The 16,826-nt window shown below is 40.9% G+C and overlaps 1 protein-coding gene across 1 annotated transcript in view; it reads left to right on the top strand.

Annotated features, from left to right (window-relative positions):
• LOC122815490 (vomeronasal type-2 receptor 26-like) overlaps window positions 1-16,826 on the top strand; it is a 204,490-nt gene that overhangs the window by 87,802 nt on the left and 99,862 nt on the right. The window contains exon 5 of the mRNA XM_044088030.1: window positions 3,488-3,715. Within this exon, the coding sequence (XP_043943965.1) occupies window positions 3,488-3,715 (228 nt within the window). The remainder of the gene's footprint in view (window positions 1-3,487; window positions 3,716-16,826) is intronic.

The raw sequence follows: 16,826 nt of genomic DNA, 5'->3' as shown, positions 1-16,826 counted from the left end.
ACAGGGTCAGAGTTGCTGGCGCCATGTCAGACTCAAATCCTGTCACAAGTGGTGTACCACAGGGCTCAGTCCTGGGCCCACTCTTGTTTGGCATCTACTTTTCCGAAGTACAAGCAAACACAGGAGGGTTATGGCTGACAAAGTTTGCAGATGACTGCAAACTGGCCATAGTAGAAAACACATCTGACACAGATATCCTTCAGAAGGGTCTCACAGAAGCGGATAACTGGTGCCAGAGCCATGGCCTAAAGTTAAATGCCAAAAATGCATAGTCATACCCTTGGGAAAAACAAGGTTACCCTAGCTACCAAATAGGTGGCAATCCACTGAGCACAGAAGAAGTTATCAGGGACCTAGGGACCCAGGTTGATAGTAGTCTGTCATTTGACACCCATGTAGCTAAAGTAGTTAGGAAGACCTTCTACATTGCCCACCTTATCATGAAGGGATTCTCATCTAGATCAAGGGAGGTCATAGTCTCCCTATACTCATCACTCATCAGACCAATGATTGAGTACAATGCCCCATTCAGAATGTATCTGACCCGACACTTGCAGCAGCTGGAGAGGCCACAAAGTTCCTCACCAAAAGGATAAAGGGTCTCAAACATCTGTCCTATGCTGCCCGACTGAAAGAACTCCAGCTCTATTCAGTACACGCTTGCTCAGAGGTGACCTTTGCCTAACATACAAGGCAATGTCAAACCCAGATTTGATGAATATGCTTCACCTCAAAAAATCTAGATCCGTCAGAGCCACAAGGGCGGGAGACTTAAACCTCGACACGGCTATTAATAGGACGTGCTGGAGGGACAGATTCATCACCCAAAGACTCCCTATGCTGTGGAATAAAATCCCGGTATATGTGAGGCAGAGCACCTCGCTGGCCTTGTTCAAGAGAAATCTTGACCAATGGATGGGAGATCGCAGATATACCCCAGGGATTACCTCAGTGTCACTGCTCGACAGAGGCACAGCAAAATAATGGGTATAGTTACCCATACTAAAGGGGTGGCGTAAGCCACAAAACTATGGGTTAGTCTTGTAAATGCCCTCGGGCAGATAGCCTAGTATGAACCTATGAACCTATGAACCTATGAACCTGTTAGCAGACAAATTAATTTCCAAATTTACCCCATCACCCACCCCCAATCATCCCAATAATAATAATACCCTCAAACATAACCCCTCCAACTATAACTAGTGAGCATGTACTGGATGCATGCAATAAAGTCAAGGACACAGTCTCAGTGGGCCCCATTTATTTGCCATTTGTTAACCGGGTTAGTCTGGCTGGGCAAGTGCCCTTTTTCAGCAGAGACCTGAGGAGAAAAGCTCCAGATACAGTGTACGCAGTTAGATACAAAAAGTATTTACATCACAGGATGCCTCATGAATAAACTAAAGTATGAACTATCAGGGCCCCTGCACCAGTCATTCCCGTTCATAAGGGAGGACCTTCAACCAATCCTGGAAACTACAGACCCATTAGTCAAACTAGTCTTATTTGCAAAGCCATGGAAAGAATTATCATGGAAATTATCAATAAGGATATAGGAGATCTCAAGAGACTGAATCCATCCAGGTTTGGCTTTGTGAAAGGAAGGTCATGATTACTTAATCAGGGGACTTCCTTGAAAAGGTCACTAAGGTCATGGATGAGGGGAAAACTGTGTATGCTGCCTACCTAGATCTATTTAAGGCATTAGACACAATACCCTACTCCGGCATTATCAACTAACTTACAGAACTAAGTATAAATCCATTTATAACACATTGCATTGCTACCTGGCTTACTGATTTGACCCAGGAGCTTAGAATCAGTGAGGCCACCTGTGCAAAGAGGCCAGTCACCACTGGAGTCCCTCACAGCTCTATGCTAGGCTCACTCCATCTTTGGCATCTACTTCTTGGATGTTAGAGCCAATGACAAAGGTCTCTGGATAACCAAGTTTGCAGATGATTGCAAATTGGGAGCACTCATTTTATCCCCTCAAGGTGAGAACACCTTTCAAGAAGTTATAATACAGACACAAACTTGGTGCCAAAGCCATGCCTTAAATTTCAGTATCTAGAAGTCTATTTTAGTACATTTTGGGAAGTCTATCATCCTATGTAACTGTCATCAATAAATCACCCTTAAAAGCCAATTCACTACTCAGGATTCCGGGAACTCAATATAGATAGTAACCTAGCATTCCACTAACATGTGTCCAAGGTAGTAAGGAAATCCTTCTATGTTGCTCAACTTATAAGCAAGGCCATGGCAACAAGGTCCATAGACATCATCCTACTACTTTACTTGGACCTCATCAGACCCACCATAGAGTATAATGCCCCTTTGGAATCTACCTGACCAGACACATGAAGCAACTGGAATGACCACAGAGGTTTCATACAAAAAGAAATACAGGGAGTAAACACAATGTCCTATAGTGATAGCCTCAAAGCCCTGTCTCTTTACTTGGTATCATCCAGATTTTTGAAAAGTGATCTTTGCCCGGCATACAAGGCATCACTGGAACTTATTTTGAGGAATCTTTTGCACATTTGCAAAACAAACAGCATAACAGATTAAAAGACCTACATTTTGCCTACAAAATAAATAGCACATGTTGAAGAGATAGATATGTTTCTCAGAGAATTCCCATTGTTCCCATCCATGTAAAGCAAGGTTCCTCCCTATCTGTATTTAAGTGCAACTTGGACTTGGACCAATGGATGGGTAATAAGAAATGTACCCCAGTCTGGCTCTTATGTCTTTGATGGGCAGAGGCAGTCAGTAAATTACCCCCTATAAATCAAATATAAATCAAATTTGTGTGTCACATTTGGGTTTCACAGCTAGGCTTTTAAGGGCCCTAGTGGTCGTTAGCCTAGTATACACCTATGAACATATGAACCTATGAGCAACATTGATTAATTCACTTAATAGTACAGAAATCACTACAATTGCAATGCAACCTACAAAATCACTTTAGTTTATATTTAACATTAAATGCAGAAAGCACAGTGAAAGTGTAGAAAAACAACAGAAGCCACTCAAACTGATTTAAATAGCTAAGCACAACACACAAGTCATTTGGAAGGCAGTACAAAATGTAAAATGACTTGAAAGCACAGAAAGTTCAAATCAAATGATTTGAAAAACGTCTGTAAGTACCCACTCACATCATTAAACCAATTCATTAAGGGATATTTATTTATTTATCTATCTATTTATTTATTTACCACTTGTTGACTGTGTTAGTTCCACTGGGCTAATAGCCTATTTTCAGGGAAGACTCAAACTGGTATTTATTCTAGTATGGGGAAATTTGGCCAGGGCATTTCTAACACAGAAGCAACATACCCACAGCTGAAGTACAATATGAATAGCCATTGAAGTAGTACAGTAGTACACAAAATCTTTTGTTGTCTATAGTAGCCAGTGTATCACAGAAAGGCAGAACGACTGACACTGACAGATTATTCCTTACTCTTTGTAGCTGACTCAGTATGTGAGGACAGTCCATTTTAAAAACTCTGGGGAAGAAGATATATTCTTTCATGAAAACGGAGAACCTCCCATTGTCTATGACTTCTTAAACTGGCATGAGCTTTCGGATGAACCCAGCAAGTACGTAGAGATAGGCATGTTTGACTCCCGTGCCCCTAAGGGTCAGGAATTAACCATTGATGAGACTGCCATTATGTGGGGTAAAGGATACCAGCAGGTAAGTAATACAACAAGCAAAACAAAGTAAGCGAGAAACTGTTACTTATTCATCAGCATGTGATGTTTGTGATGTCTGCAAATCTCCAAAGCACAGATCATGTTAAATGAAATGTTTACCTTATCTGGTGGTTTTCTACACAGAAGCAAAGGAGAACTAATTAAACCTACAACAATCAAAGTAAATAAAATGTTAGCATATGGGCATGTCCTAGACCTAAGGTAACAGGCACTAATGGTACCATGTTACCATATGGGCATGTCCTAGAGCTAAGGTAACAGGCACTAATGGTACCATGTTAGCATATGGACATGTCCTAGACCTAAGGTAACAGGCAGTAATGGTACCATGTTAGCATATGGACATGTCCTAGACCTAAGGTAACAGGCACTAATGGTACCATGTTAGCATATGGACATGTCCTAGACCTAAGGTAACAGGCACTAATGGTACCATGTTAGCATATGGACATGTCCTAGACCTAAGGTAACAGGCAGTAATGGTACCATGTTAGCATATGGACATGTCCCAGACCTAAGGTAACAGGCAGTAATGGTACCATGTTAGCATATGGACATGTCCCAGACCTAAGGTAACAGGCACTAAAGGTACCATGTTAGCATATGGACATGTCCTAGACCTAAGGTAACAGGCCCTAATGGTACCATGTTAGCATATGGACATGTCCTAGACCTAAGGTAACAGGCACTAATGGTACCATGTTAGCATATGGACATGTCCTAGACCTAAGGTAACAGGCACTAATGGTACCATGTTAGCACATGGACATGTCCTAGACCTAAGGTAACAGACACTAATGGTACCATGTTAGCATATGGACATGTCCTAAACCTGAGGTAACAGACACTAATGGTACCATGTTAGCATATGGACATGTCCTAGACCTAAGGTAACAGGCAGTAATGGTACCATGTTAGCATATGGACATGTCCTAGACCTAAGGTAACAGGCAGTAATGGTACCATGTTAGCATATGGACATGTCCTAGACCTAAGGTAACAGGCACTAATGGTACCATGTTAGCATATGGACATGTCCTAGACCTAAGGTAACAGACACTAATGGTACCATGTTAGCATATGGAAATGTCCTAGACCTAAGGTAACAGGCACTAATGGTGCCATGTTAGCATATGGACATGTCCAAGACCTAAGGTAACAGGCCCTAATGGTACCATGTTAGCATATGGACATGTCCTAGACCTAAGGTAACAGGCCCTAATGGTACCATGTTACCATATGGACATGTCCTAGACCTAAGGTAACAGGCCCTAATGGTACCATGTTAGCATATGGACATGTCCTAGACCTAAGGTAACAGGCACTAATGGTACCATGTTAGCATATGGACATGTCCTAGACATGTTGCCATATGGGCATGTCCTAGAGCTAAGGTAACAGGCACTAATGGTACCATGTTAGCATATGGACATGTCCTAGACCTAAGGTAACAGGCACTAATTGTACCATGTTAGCATATGGACATGTCCTAGACCTAAGGTAACAGGCACTAATGGTACCATGTTAGCATATGGACATGTCCTAGACCTAAGGTAACAGGCACTAATGGTACCATGTTAGCATATGGACATGTCCTAGACCTAAGGTAACAGGCAGTAATGGTACCAGTTCACAATGTGGATAGGAGGGGTCTAACATTAGACACATCAGCCTGTGCAGTACTGCAGGTAATGTCACAGCACACCAGAGCTCAGAAAAATGACACAGGACATTCTTCTGCTAGATCCTGTACAGTTTGTGTTTGTTAAAGGAAGATCTTAGCTTTAAGTTAGGTGGTGAGGTAAGGGAAGTATTTATTTAGTTTATGTGTAATGCCTGTGTGCATGTTAATGGGGTTAATAATACTAGGACAAATCCATTTTTAGTGGAGACATGAGGGGAAAATGCTGCTAGTTAAAAACAATTGTATAAATCCTACATAAATACATATATATATATATATATATATATATATATATATATATATATATATAGATAGATAGCTAAACATGTAAGTATTGAAGACTAATTACATACAGACATGCACACATATGTAGATGTTGCATAGCATTAGTGATGATTTCATATAGTTATTAAGTAAGTACATATAATTAGTAATGTGGAAATGTAGTGGTATGTAAACTGTATCATCGGAAAGAGAAAGGCATAAATTAATCAGAAAACAAGAAGCACCACTGTTAGAAGAATATAGAAAAGTGAACAGATCATCAAAAATGTTTAGAAAGACAAATGTGGTAAAAGTCACATGCAGTATTAAAGCAGGCCAGGATTTATCATACACAGTTGCAAATAATAAATTTAAATATTAACACGTTCAGAAAAACACAGAATGCATAAAGATAAATATAAAGGAAAAGTGCAAAATAAACAATTCATTGATAAACCAAAATAGTTTTGTAGAGATTCAGGAAACAAAGTAAAAGGAACAGAAACACCACCAAAAAAGAACAAACAGGCACATTTTGGAGGAGGATTTATGAGGACCTTGTTGAATATTACAAAGATGTTGAATGGACAGAGGAATTAAAAGCAACAGGAAGGAGCTCTAATGTAGAGGATATGAAGTGAGATGAAGTAACAGTCGGAGAAATTGAGACAAAATTAAGAAAAGCTTCTAAATGGAAAATTCCATGCCCAGGCACAGCATTCAATATCTGGTTAAAGGTGTTAACATCTTTACACAAAGATTTAGCCCTGAGTAAGAATTACTTTTATGTGCATCCTGAGCAGACACCAACCTGATTAGCAAGAGGAATGTAATATTCCTTAAGAGGGAACCTGCAAGCCATCCTAAAGAACTATATACCAATAACTTGCCTTCCAGCAATATGCAAATTATATACTGGAGTCACAGAGTTTATAGTTATTTAGAAAAAAAATCAGCCATGGTAACAGAACAATCACACAGAACAAAGGGGTGTGGTTGTTTGTTCTTTAATAAAGCTATGACAGATAACAGTAAAAAGGAGAAAATTTAAGTATGGCACGGATAGATTACAAAAACAAAAACAAAAAAGCACTTGACAACACCCTACGTTCATGGATAAAGGAGTGCTTACAGATGTAGGATGATACATCTTACATTACTGAAAACTGTTCTGGAAAACACTTAAAGCTCAATAAACGTATAAAACAAACTTTAATCGTAAAAATATAAAACAAATAAGCACTTTCATCTAAAAGCATACAGACTTCTTCAGATAAAACTTGCCAAGTTTGAAATCTGTGCTTAAATACGATTCTAAATCAGAGGACAACTCCCCTGCAAAAATGGCTCCTAACTCTTAGAACAACAGTTGTCTAAAATCTCAGATACAGATCTTAATTCAACACAAGTACATTTTGATTAACTCATAAGACTAATATATGAGTCTTAAAATAACAGTAATATAATAACATACATTAAAATACATGAAAATACATAAATAATAAAACATTACAAACATAATCACCTTTCATACACTTTCGTCTTAAGTAAGCACTGCATTGATATTGTTTCATTGATTCCTGGTGGGGGAGCTGAAACATTCAAACTAATCTGTCGTCTTTTCAAACAATAATTAATTTCATGAACTGTAAAAGAGACACTACCCCTGAGGTCCAACTATGTTGGATTTTCTCGTTAAAGACTTCTTTTTGCAAACAACAGCCAGTATTTTGTCACTTAGGTAACTCTCAGAATAACTTACCACTCTATGGTTACATCCCAAAAGCATCAGTCTGAAGTAGAACCTTGCATTGTGTTGAGTTGTTGTTGTTCAGTGGGCTTGTTTAATTGTTTTTGTACTTTTCTCTACTATAATAAGTTGCCTGTAGTTTGCAAGGTATTTCTCATAGTGCAGATGTTTTAGCCACATAATGTATAGATGCAGGCACTTAAAATCCCTTTCCCTATATGACCTACTCCAGGAATTCTAACAGTACATAATAACTGTAGCCAGTTTGGTTGAAATGGGCTTCCTGAGACAATGTAGCAACTGTCTTATGTTCACTGACGACCACCTACTACTGAAACAAACGGGCACAGTATCTGAGAGATTTTGTTATATAATGTTATTGGAGGCAAAGCTCTCACACAAAGCCAAGAGAAATAACATGCAGCTTGTCAGTACCACTTAACAGCACACTAAAGCAATCACATGAAGCTCATACCAAACACATAGACCTACATACATAGATCTACTTAAATAAATCACAGAGGCTTTCTAAATGTAACTAAAGAAACAAGTGCCCTCCAACACCTCACAAACACATCACATGCAACATCCACCATGAAACATACATCTATGAGTCACACAGGCCCAGTCTAAGTGACAGTAAGACCAACCACCACACACAGCAAGATCCTCTTCTTCAGTAACACCGTAGTGAGACATAGTGATGCATCACACACCAGATTGTGCAATGAAGGGCGTCTCAGACAGATGCCCACCAGCCTCCAAGATTTGTCACATCACACAAGTACTCAAGTCCCTGTGCTACACATATGACACTTTCATTCTACATATGGGTGCAAATGACTTGAGTCATACCTTCCAGGGTACGATGGAGCTCTCAAAATGTATCTGAGGCAGGAATTAAAACTAGCCTTGCACAGCATTCTACCATCACCAAGAATGATGCTACAATATGAACAAAGGTAATTGTCTTCAACAATTGGCTTAGCTTCTGGTATTATTCAAAGGGAATACAATATATATCATCCTGAGAACAGATAGAAGACAGTGCAAACTGCTTTGCCAGAGATGGCCTGCACCTCTCTGAGCCCCCCCCCACCAAGGATTTCATATATACTGGGTGAAGCCATGTCGATGGCTCTCAACTTCATAGCACAAAAAATCTGGGCAAAGCCAAAAATAATGGGGGGACACAGCCCCAAAAATAGGGGCACATTTTAAATATTCCTGTTAAAAACTTTGAACATTGCTAGAATAAGATGTTTTGTGTTACCATGCATATTCTGAAGGATATGAGGTCTGAAACTCAAATACCTGTCATTATTTAGTGAATTTAGTCCTCACTGATTTGCTACAAAAATCCAGAAAACTCAAATTTTATGAGGAACAGGCCGAAAATATCAGGCAAAAATCTGGACATTCTGCAAAAATCTGATCAGTTGAGAGGTATGGACTCACGTCCACCCCAATAGTGTCTTTTTAGACAATGTCAGTCTTCTAAAAATCCACCATCACTAAGCAGAATCATGACAAAATTAAGATATTGCTGCTCAAGGCTGGGAGTCCTTTACAAATAAACTCCAAACTCAAGAAGTACTACATAATTTGGAAAATTTAGATATATGTATTGTCACAGAGACCTGGTTCAAGACTATTGAAAGCACTCCATCAGAGACAGGCTTTGATGTCTATCACTCACACAGGACCACTGCATTAGACCACAGGCAGTATCGTGGGGGTGTCTCAATATTCTTACAAAATCTTCACTTCACTTCAGACTCATTAGACATTAGAGAAGATGACAGCTTGGAACCCCTCCACGTTTAACTTATTATAAACAAAAGCTTTATCACATCATAGGTTCATAGGTTCATAGGTTTATACTAGGCTATCTGCCCTAAGGCATTTATAAGCCTAGCCCAGAGTTTTTGTGGCTTACGCCACCCCTTATGTTAAAAAATACTGTGCCCATTAGTTTGTTGTGCCTCTGTCCAGCAGTGACACAGAGATGATTCCCGGGATAAACCTACGATCTCCCATCCACCGGTCAAGATTTCTCTTGAACAGAGCCAGCGAGGTGCTCTGCCTCACATGGACCGGGATTTTATTCCACAACATAGGGAGTCTCTGGGTGACAAATCTATCCCTCCAGCATGTCCTATTTATATCCGTGCTAAGGTTTAAGTCGCTTGCTCTAGTGGATCTGGTAGATTTGGATTTTTTGAGGTGGAGCATGTCCATTAATACTGGGTTGGACATGGCCTTGTATGTCAGGCACAGGTCACCTCTGACAGAATGGTATGCAACTAAATAGAGCTGGAGTTTCTTCAGTCTGGCAGCATATGACAGATTTTGGAGTCCCTTTATCCTTTTGGTGAGGAACTTTTGGGGTCTCTCCAATTGCTGCAGGTGTCGGGTGAGATACATCCCGAATGGGGCATTGTACTCGATCATTGGTCTGATAAGTGAAGAGTACAGGGGAACAATGACCTCAGTTGATCTGGATGTGAATCCCTTCATGATCAGGTGGGCAATGTAGAAGGTTTTTCTAACCACTTTAGCAATGTGAGTGTCAAAAGAAAGGCCACTGTCAACCTGGGTCCCCAGGTCCCTGATAACCTCTTCTGTGCTTAGTGGATTGCCACCTATATGATAGCTTGGGGTTACCTTGTTTTTCCCGAAGGGTATGACTATACATTTTTTGGCATTTAACTTCAGGTCATGGCTCTGGCACCAGCTATCAGTTTCCGTGAGACCCTCTGAAGGATATCTGTGTCCGATGTACTTTCCACTATGGCTCCCAGTTTGCAGTCATCTGCAAACTTTGTCAGCCATAGTCCTCCTATGTTAGCCTGTACTTCTGAGAAGTAGATGCCGAACAACAGGGGGCCAAGGACTGAGCCCTGTGGGACACCACTTGTGACCAGCTTGGAGTCTGACATGGCGCCAGCTACTCTAACCCTGTGGGTTCTGTCCTTTAGCCAGTTTGCAACCCATCTTGTGACATATGGGTTTACATTTAAGCTGGTAAGTTTCTCTATAATACCCGAGTGGGGTATTGTGTCAAAAGCTTTGCAAGGTCAAGGTAGGCTGTATGGACTGCCTTTCCCTCATCAATGGCCTTGGTGACTGTTTCGAAGAAGTCGACCAAGTTCAAAAGGCATGATCTGCCCTTGACAAAGCCAAACTGGGTCGGGTCCAATGTCTGCAAGTCCCCTATGTCTTTGTTTATGAGTTCCATTATGATCCTCTCCATAGCTTTGCAGACCAGGCTTGTTAAGCTTATGGGGCAGTAATTACCAGGGTCCATAGAGGCACCGCCTTTGTGGAGTGGGACCACAGTTGCCGTACACCACTCCTTGGGCACATATCCTGTGGTAAGGCTAAGATTAAACAGCTGCCTTATGTGCGGGTTTAGTTCCTCATTGAGTTCGTGTAGCACACAGCCGGGGACACCATCCGGTCCCATTGATGCTGTGTTTTTAGCTTTAGAGAGAGCAGCTTTCACCTGCGCATTGGAGATGTCTGGGAGGCTGCACTCCGCTGGGATAGTTATCTCTCCTTTTGGGGGGGAGAGGGGGGTGAAGTTTGCACTGATCCTGTCTGCCAGTATGTTGGCAATGTCTGTGGGTTCAGTGATTTTTGTATCATTTTGAACTAGTTCTGAGCATATCTGGGAGTTTACACCCAGGTTTCTAACATAGCTGAAGAAGGCCTTATGGTTGTCTTTTGAATCTAGGGCAATTTTTCTCTCAAAGTTGGCCTTGGATGATTTTATGAGTGCTCGTATTTTTTTACTAATAATGATCAAAGGTGTCTTCTCTTTTATGGATTTTGCTCTATCATGTAACAGCTTTCTCCTCTTATTGTAAAGTTTGTTTATGGCTGGGGTCCACCAGACTGGACGTTTGCCCTTGGTGGAAAGAGTCTTGGTTTTATTAGGGATTGCCTGATCCATGCAGTCCTGGAAGTGTTCGTAGAAGGCATTTGTAAGGGCTTCCACAGCTTGGGTTGTGGTTTCCACTGGCTCGGGGGCCTTGAAGGATACCACACCAGTCTTGAGTAGTGTGAAGTTTGCTTTAGAGAAGTTCTTCACTGTGGTCTTTTTTGTTTGGGGTGGGGGCGGGATGTGGATATCCAGTGAGATTAGTTTATGATCTGATCTCACCAATGAGGGATATACTTCCAGTGTGGAGCATTTTGTCCCCATGTTTGTGATGATGAGATCTAGTATATTTTCTCCTCTTGTGGGAACGGTGACTAGTTGTTCCATGGCATTTGAATTTATGAACTCAAGGAACCTTTGGGCTAGAACGTTTGGGCTTGAGTAATGTTCCCAGTCTATATTCGGGTAGTTGAAGTCACCCAATATAATGGTGTTTGGAGATACTTTTAAACCCTCCAGTGTCTTCAGGAAGGCTGTGTGGGGTTCCTGAGTTTGAGAGCGTGGCCTGTAGCGTGCTACAAATTGTAGAGCAGTTTTGCCTATGGTTAATTGCACCTGGATGGTTTCCGATGCTTTGTGCGTTGCCACCAACCTGGAGGTGTGGGTATCCTTGATGAATATGGATACACCCCCTCCTTTTGTGGTGTGGTCTGGGTTTTGGGGCCGGAACGCATGATATGAGGTAAAACCTGATAGTGCCAGGGTGCTCTCAGGAGCCTTGAACCAGGTTTCAGTCACAGCACAGACATCGATGTTCTCCATACTGAGAAGGGCCTCGAGTGCGTGCATTTTGAGATTTAGACTTCTGGCATTGAGCAGCATTACCCTTAGTTTTTCCCATTTTTGTTTTCTAGGGTGGTAGGTTTAGAATTTGAGCCTTGCCTAAAAAAGGCACTATGGGGGTGGCAAGAGCCTTAGCCAATATCCGGAATCCCAGGGGTGACAGGTGCAAGCCGTCCCTTGTGAAGCAGCATGGCTTGTCAAGCATGTCATCCCAGGCAGACAGACACTGGATCCCCTTTGAATGACACCAGAAATTTAGCCAATTGTTAAAGCTGATCATCTATGTTGTGGCATCATTCTTGGTGAAGGAAGGATGCTGCTCAGGGTCAGGGTCATACCTGCCTGGGCTACATAATCAGAGAGCTCCTCTATGTCTCTTTTCATGTAGTCCAGGGAGGTACGTCTCAGGTTGTTCACACCAGCATGGGCAATGACTGTGTCATATTTGTACTTGCTGTGGAGTGACCCGAGTGCTTGTGTTATGTGGCAGATTCTAGCACCCGATATGCAGCTTACTGTGACCCTCTCCTTGTTCAGCCTGGTGAGTGGGACATCAGTGTGTCTGACTATGGAGTCACCTATGACAAGTATGTTTGGTGTTGTATTTGGCCTTAAGGGCTGTGACTGCTTTGCACACTGATTTTGTGTTTTATGTGTTGCCTGTGGTGTGTCATGAGGTGGCGGTTGCTTGGGTGTCTGCTTTGGAGGCCTCTGCTGTTTAGGTAAATTTTTGCTCAGAGCCTCCGAGTATGTCTTTGTGTGTTTATGTGTTTGATTCATTGTTGTGATAGCTTTATGTGAGACTGGTTTTGTGATGTGTGTAGTTGCCTTCTCCTCCTGTCTGGTCTTGCCAGTACTGAGTTGAGAGAGCTCAGCCTCCAGTTTGGCTAAATAGCTGCATCTCTCGCAAGTATTTGTGTTATGTGGGAGGAGGAGAGGGTTGTCTGTGTACATGAGGCAATTGTAACATTGCCTCAATATTCCCAGATTCACCAACTGGACAGGAGAGGATGCCAGCATCTGGCCCTTCGACATGCTAGAGAAATTAAGAAGTTTGGGGTGTAACTGAATGAGAGAGGACTTAGTAAGGAAGTGGGTACTCCTGGGGGGGTTTCGCTAGTGAGGGACTTTGTATAATACAGAAGTGCTAAGCCTGAAAAGAAGATGCTTTTAAGACAAGTGCTGAGCTTTTTTTTTTTTGGAGGAAAAAAAAAAAAGCTTTTTAGGAACAAGTGCTGCGCTTTTTAGTTAAGGGATTTACTGTTTAGATTACTAGTAGAGCAGTTCTAAGGGAAAAATGAAGAACAGACTTTATGGAGCCAGAAAAAGTTTAACCTTGTTAAACCGGCGCTGCCCGATGCTGCTCTAGTGGCAACTCCACGCTAAAGCGTGCTTGATGGCAGGGGCTGGAAAGAGCCAGGAATTGACCCAATACGGCCAATAAAAATACAGTTTCAAGTCAGTAACCACTCCCACGGGGGGCAGGGGAGCTGCTCAATGTTTTTCACTGCCACTGATCAACAGAGAGACTTTCCCTTAGCCCAAGCAAAAATGGCCTCACAGAAACTTACAAACAGTTCAGGAACAGCAAGCCTGTAACTGAACTTTTTTAAATCATGTCTTTTTTAAATCATGTCTAACTACAGGACCCCCTCTATGCCCTCCTCCTCCATTACTTCCTACTTAATCACTATGGAGTCTGTATGTATTAAATTAAATACCATTCTGCTAGGAGACTTCAGCTGTCCCACCATCGGCTGGGAGATGGATACATCCTCAGACATGTATGCACAGAGGTTTCTGAAAGTCATACTTACAGACTCACTGGACTACTGTAGTTATTCCACATATCACAAGAGGGGATAACATTCCAGATTTGGTCCATAACAATATGTGACAGCTCTGCTCCCTTTCTACTGTAACCTCCACCCTGAACAAAACAGACCACAAGTCAGTCATATTCACCATAAGGCTGAGGGCTGAAGCATCCTCCAATACGTCAGTATTCAGAGACTATTTAATCAATTCAATTAATCAATTAAAAGTGAGTCATATTCTGACTAAATTCAAAATTCTCTTCCATTCAATCACACTGCTTGTGTGGAATCCATTATTGCCAGGTTCTATAGAAATATGTTGCATACGTGCATCTGTCCCTCTCAGAGATAAATATAATGCAAAATTCAAAAATAAATTCCTATGATGGAATAAACAGGCTCTATTGTAAAATAAAAAAATATCAGTACAAGAAATAATAAATCCAACTCTAAAGATGCAAAAATTCTCTTGCTAAATTAAACAAGGAACTCTGAATCCTGATTAAATCAGCCAAAGCCAAATATGAGGGGAAAATAGCCACACAAGTGAAAGATGACAACAAAGCCACTTTAACAGTGTTAGACATCTCAGAAGCAATGTCCAGCCCTGTGCAGAGCTAATAGTAAATGATGTCACGTACTCAGACCCAGAGAACAGAGATAGCCTATTAGCAGATAAATTCACCTCCAAATTCACCACCCTCCAAAATTCTCAGATAAAATACTCGCATCTATTCTCTCTCCTTAAATCTTTGAAGCACAAGTTCTCAAGAGACTATCTAATGCCAAGAACACTATGTCTGTTGGGTTGGGTCACATACCATGTACAGTAACAAATGCTTAGGTTGTAAAATTTACCTACAAAGCTAGTATTTAGACCTTTAACCTGTGACAAAGAAAGGCTTTACACAAAGCTAAGTCTATGTTAACTAGGTAGCATGTCAAACAACACCAATACCAGATCATAATCTAACATCTAGCCTTCAACCTCAACACCACTGAGGTGATCCCTGTAAAACCAAGATGCTAAATCATAATAGCTCAACCCTAATACAGGTCCTGACAGCATGGGAATGCAATTTTCTAAAGCCTCTGTGACCAGCTTGGTAGATAAGAGCATCCTGAGACAATGCAACAATTGTCTTATGTAGTCAAACAAACTTTCAATCCTTAAATAAACTAACACAGTATACAAGAGATGTGCATACATAACTTCCTTCGAGGCAAAAATCTGGCTTATAAACGAGGTTGTCAAGAACACACACTGCATCTTTTACAAATACCGCTCACCACACACATAGACCTTTTTACACTGAGGCACTTAAAAGAAACATTCTCAAATTTCAAACACCTCCTAAGCCATCAGATTGCAATGCGTAGCCTTAGCAATCATTAAAGCACACACAAAAAGCAAAACCTAACACAACAGGCAAGTCTACAGCCAATGATCCCCCAAGACCAAAGCCCACAAAGCAAGCAAGCAAACACTTTACCTAGTACTATAGTGAGTTCTATTGTATGACAAACAGATGGCCTTCTCACTAGGCAGGAGTAGGAGAAGACAACAGTTAGTTGTCTGTCTAAAGCCAGGATTCACAAGTAGATCCAGATACAAATATATCTATCGAATTCTAAAATGTTGAGACCGTAACGCCGAATATTCATATGACTAAAACATTAAAACACATACTCCCAAAATATTGAGAAGTTCAAAGCAAGAGCTATTTACTACTTTGAACATTGGATAACTAAAATTCCCCTGAGTTTAAAAGATCATGTTGCAGTATACTACATTGTCATAAAAATGTAAACGGCAAGTTATATAATGGTGTGGTTTCCCTTTAAGGGTTTTTAGTATATACGTATTACAATATGGCAAAGTTCACGTACCATGCTTGTGTTGTCTGTGGAGAAGTTCATGTAAGTGTAAATTGTAAAAAAGAAAAAGTTGTTATAATTGAACTGTATGTCTTGCTGTTGAAAGTCACGGCTGAACTTATACTTCACTCACCCCACCAGCCTAAGTCACACCTCACAACCCTCTCTAACCTACTACTCCACTCCTTTATTTGGTTTGCCTACTGCCATACCTTATTTAAATCATCTCCACAGACCTTTCTTCTATCTCTGTTCACCCTACTCACATAAGCTACCTGAAGACACCCTACCTGCATTCTTCTTATAGTCACTTCCTCTACGTCCTTCTTCCTTCTATAACCATAACATGAATACCTTTCTCAAACTAAGACATCACTTAAATTCACCTCACTGTCTCTGATACCTCTTTAAATATCCTTTTCGAGTTGTCTCAGGTCTCATTTATCACATACTAATGTAACTATGTAGCCAATTAACAATGTAACTATGTAACTAATGTAACAAATAATATGACCAATGAGATTTTCCTCACATATTTTCTCCAGCTCATGTTACTGATTTCATCTCACTGTCCTGTGAAACATATGCTTTATATTTTTCTCATTAAAAGGCTTTTTCACTTCTGTGTTTTGTAGTGTTACATGATACTTTTGTGATTTAAAATATGTGTAATTGCTTTGTGATAGATTATAATTGTGGAACTCTTCTCCCTGGGCCTTTACTGAAAATGGATACTTTTTGGCCCCGTCAGACTTTCTCTGTAAATGCATGTCAAATAAATAAATAAATCCAAAGCCATGACTACAATCAGAAAGAGCAGCTGTAATAAAGACAACAGTTTTCTGATTTAACTAAACAACAAACTAGAGGTCTAATTAACTCCAACAAAACCAGCCATGAGGTCAGGATAGCCTCCTAGGCTAAGGACAGTCACAAGGCTTTCTTCAGCTAAGTCAAGAACCTTAAAGG

This window comes from Protopterus annectens, chromosome 1.part1, assembly GCF_019279795.1.
Source record: "Protopterus annectens isolate FY-2018-M chromosome 1.part1, PAN1.0, whole genome shotgun sequence".
NCBI classification, from domain to species: Eukaryota; Metazoa; Chordata; order Ceratodontiformes; family Protopteridae; genus Protopterus; species Protopterus annectens.
This window is presented reverse-complemented; position numbering and strand designations above follow the sequence as displayed.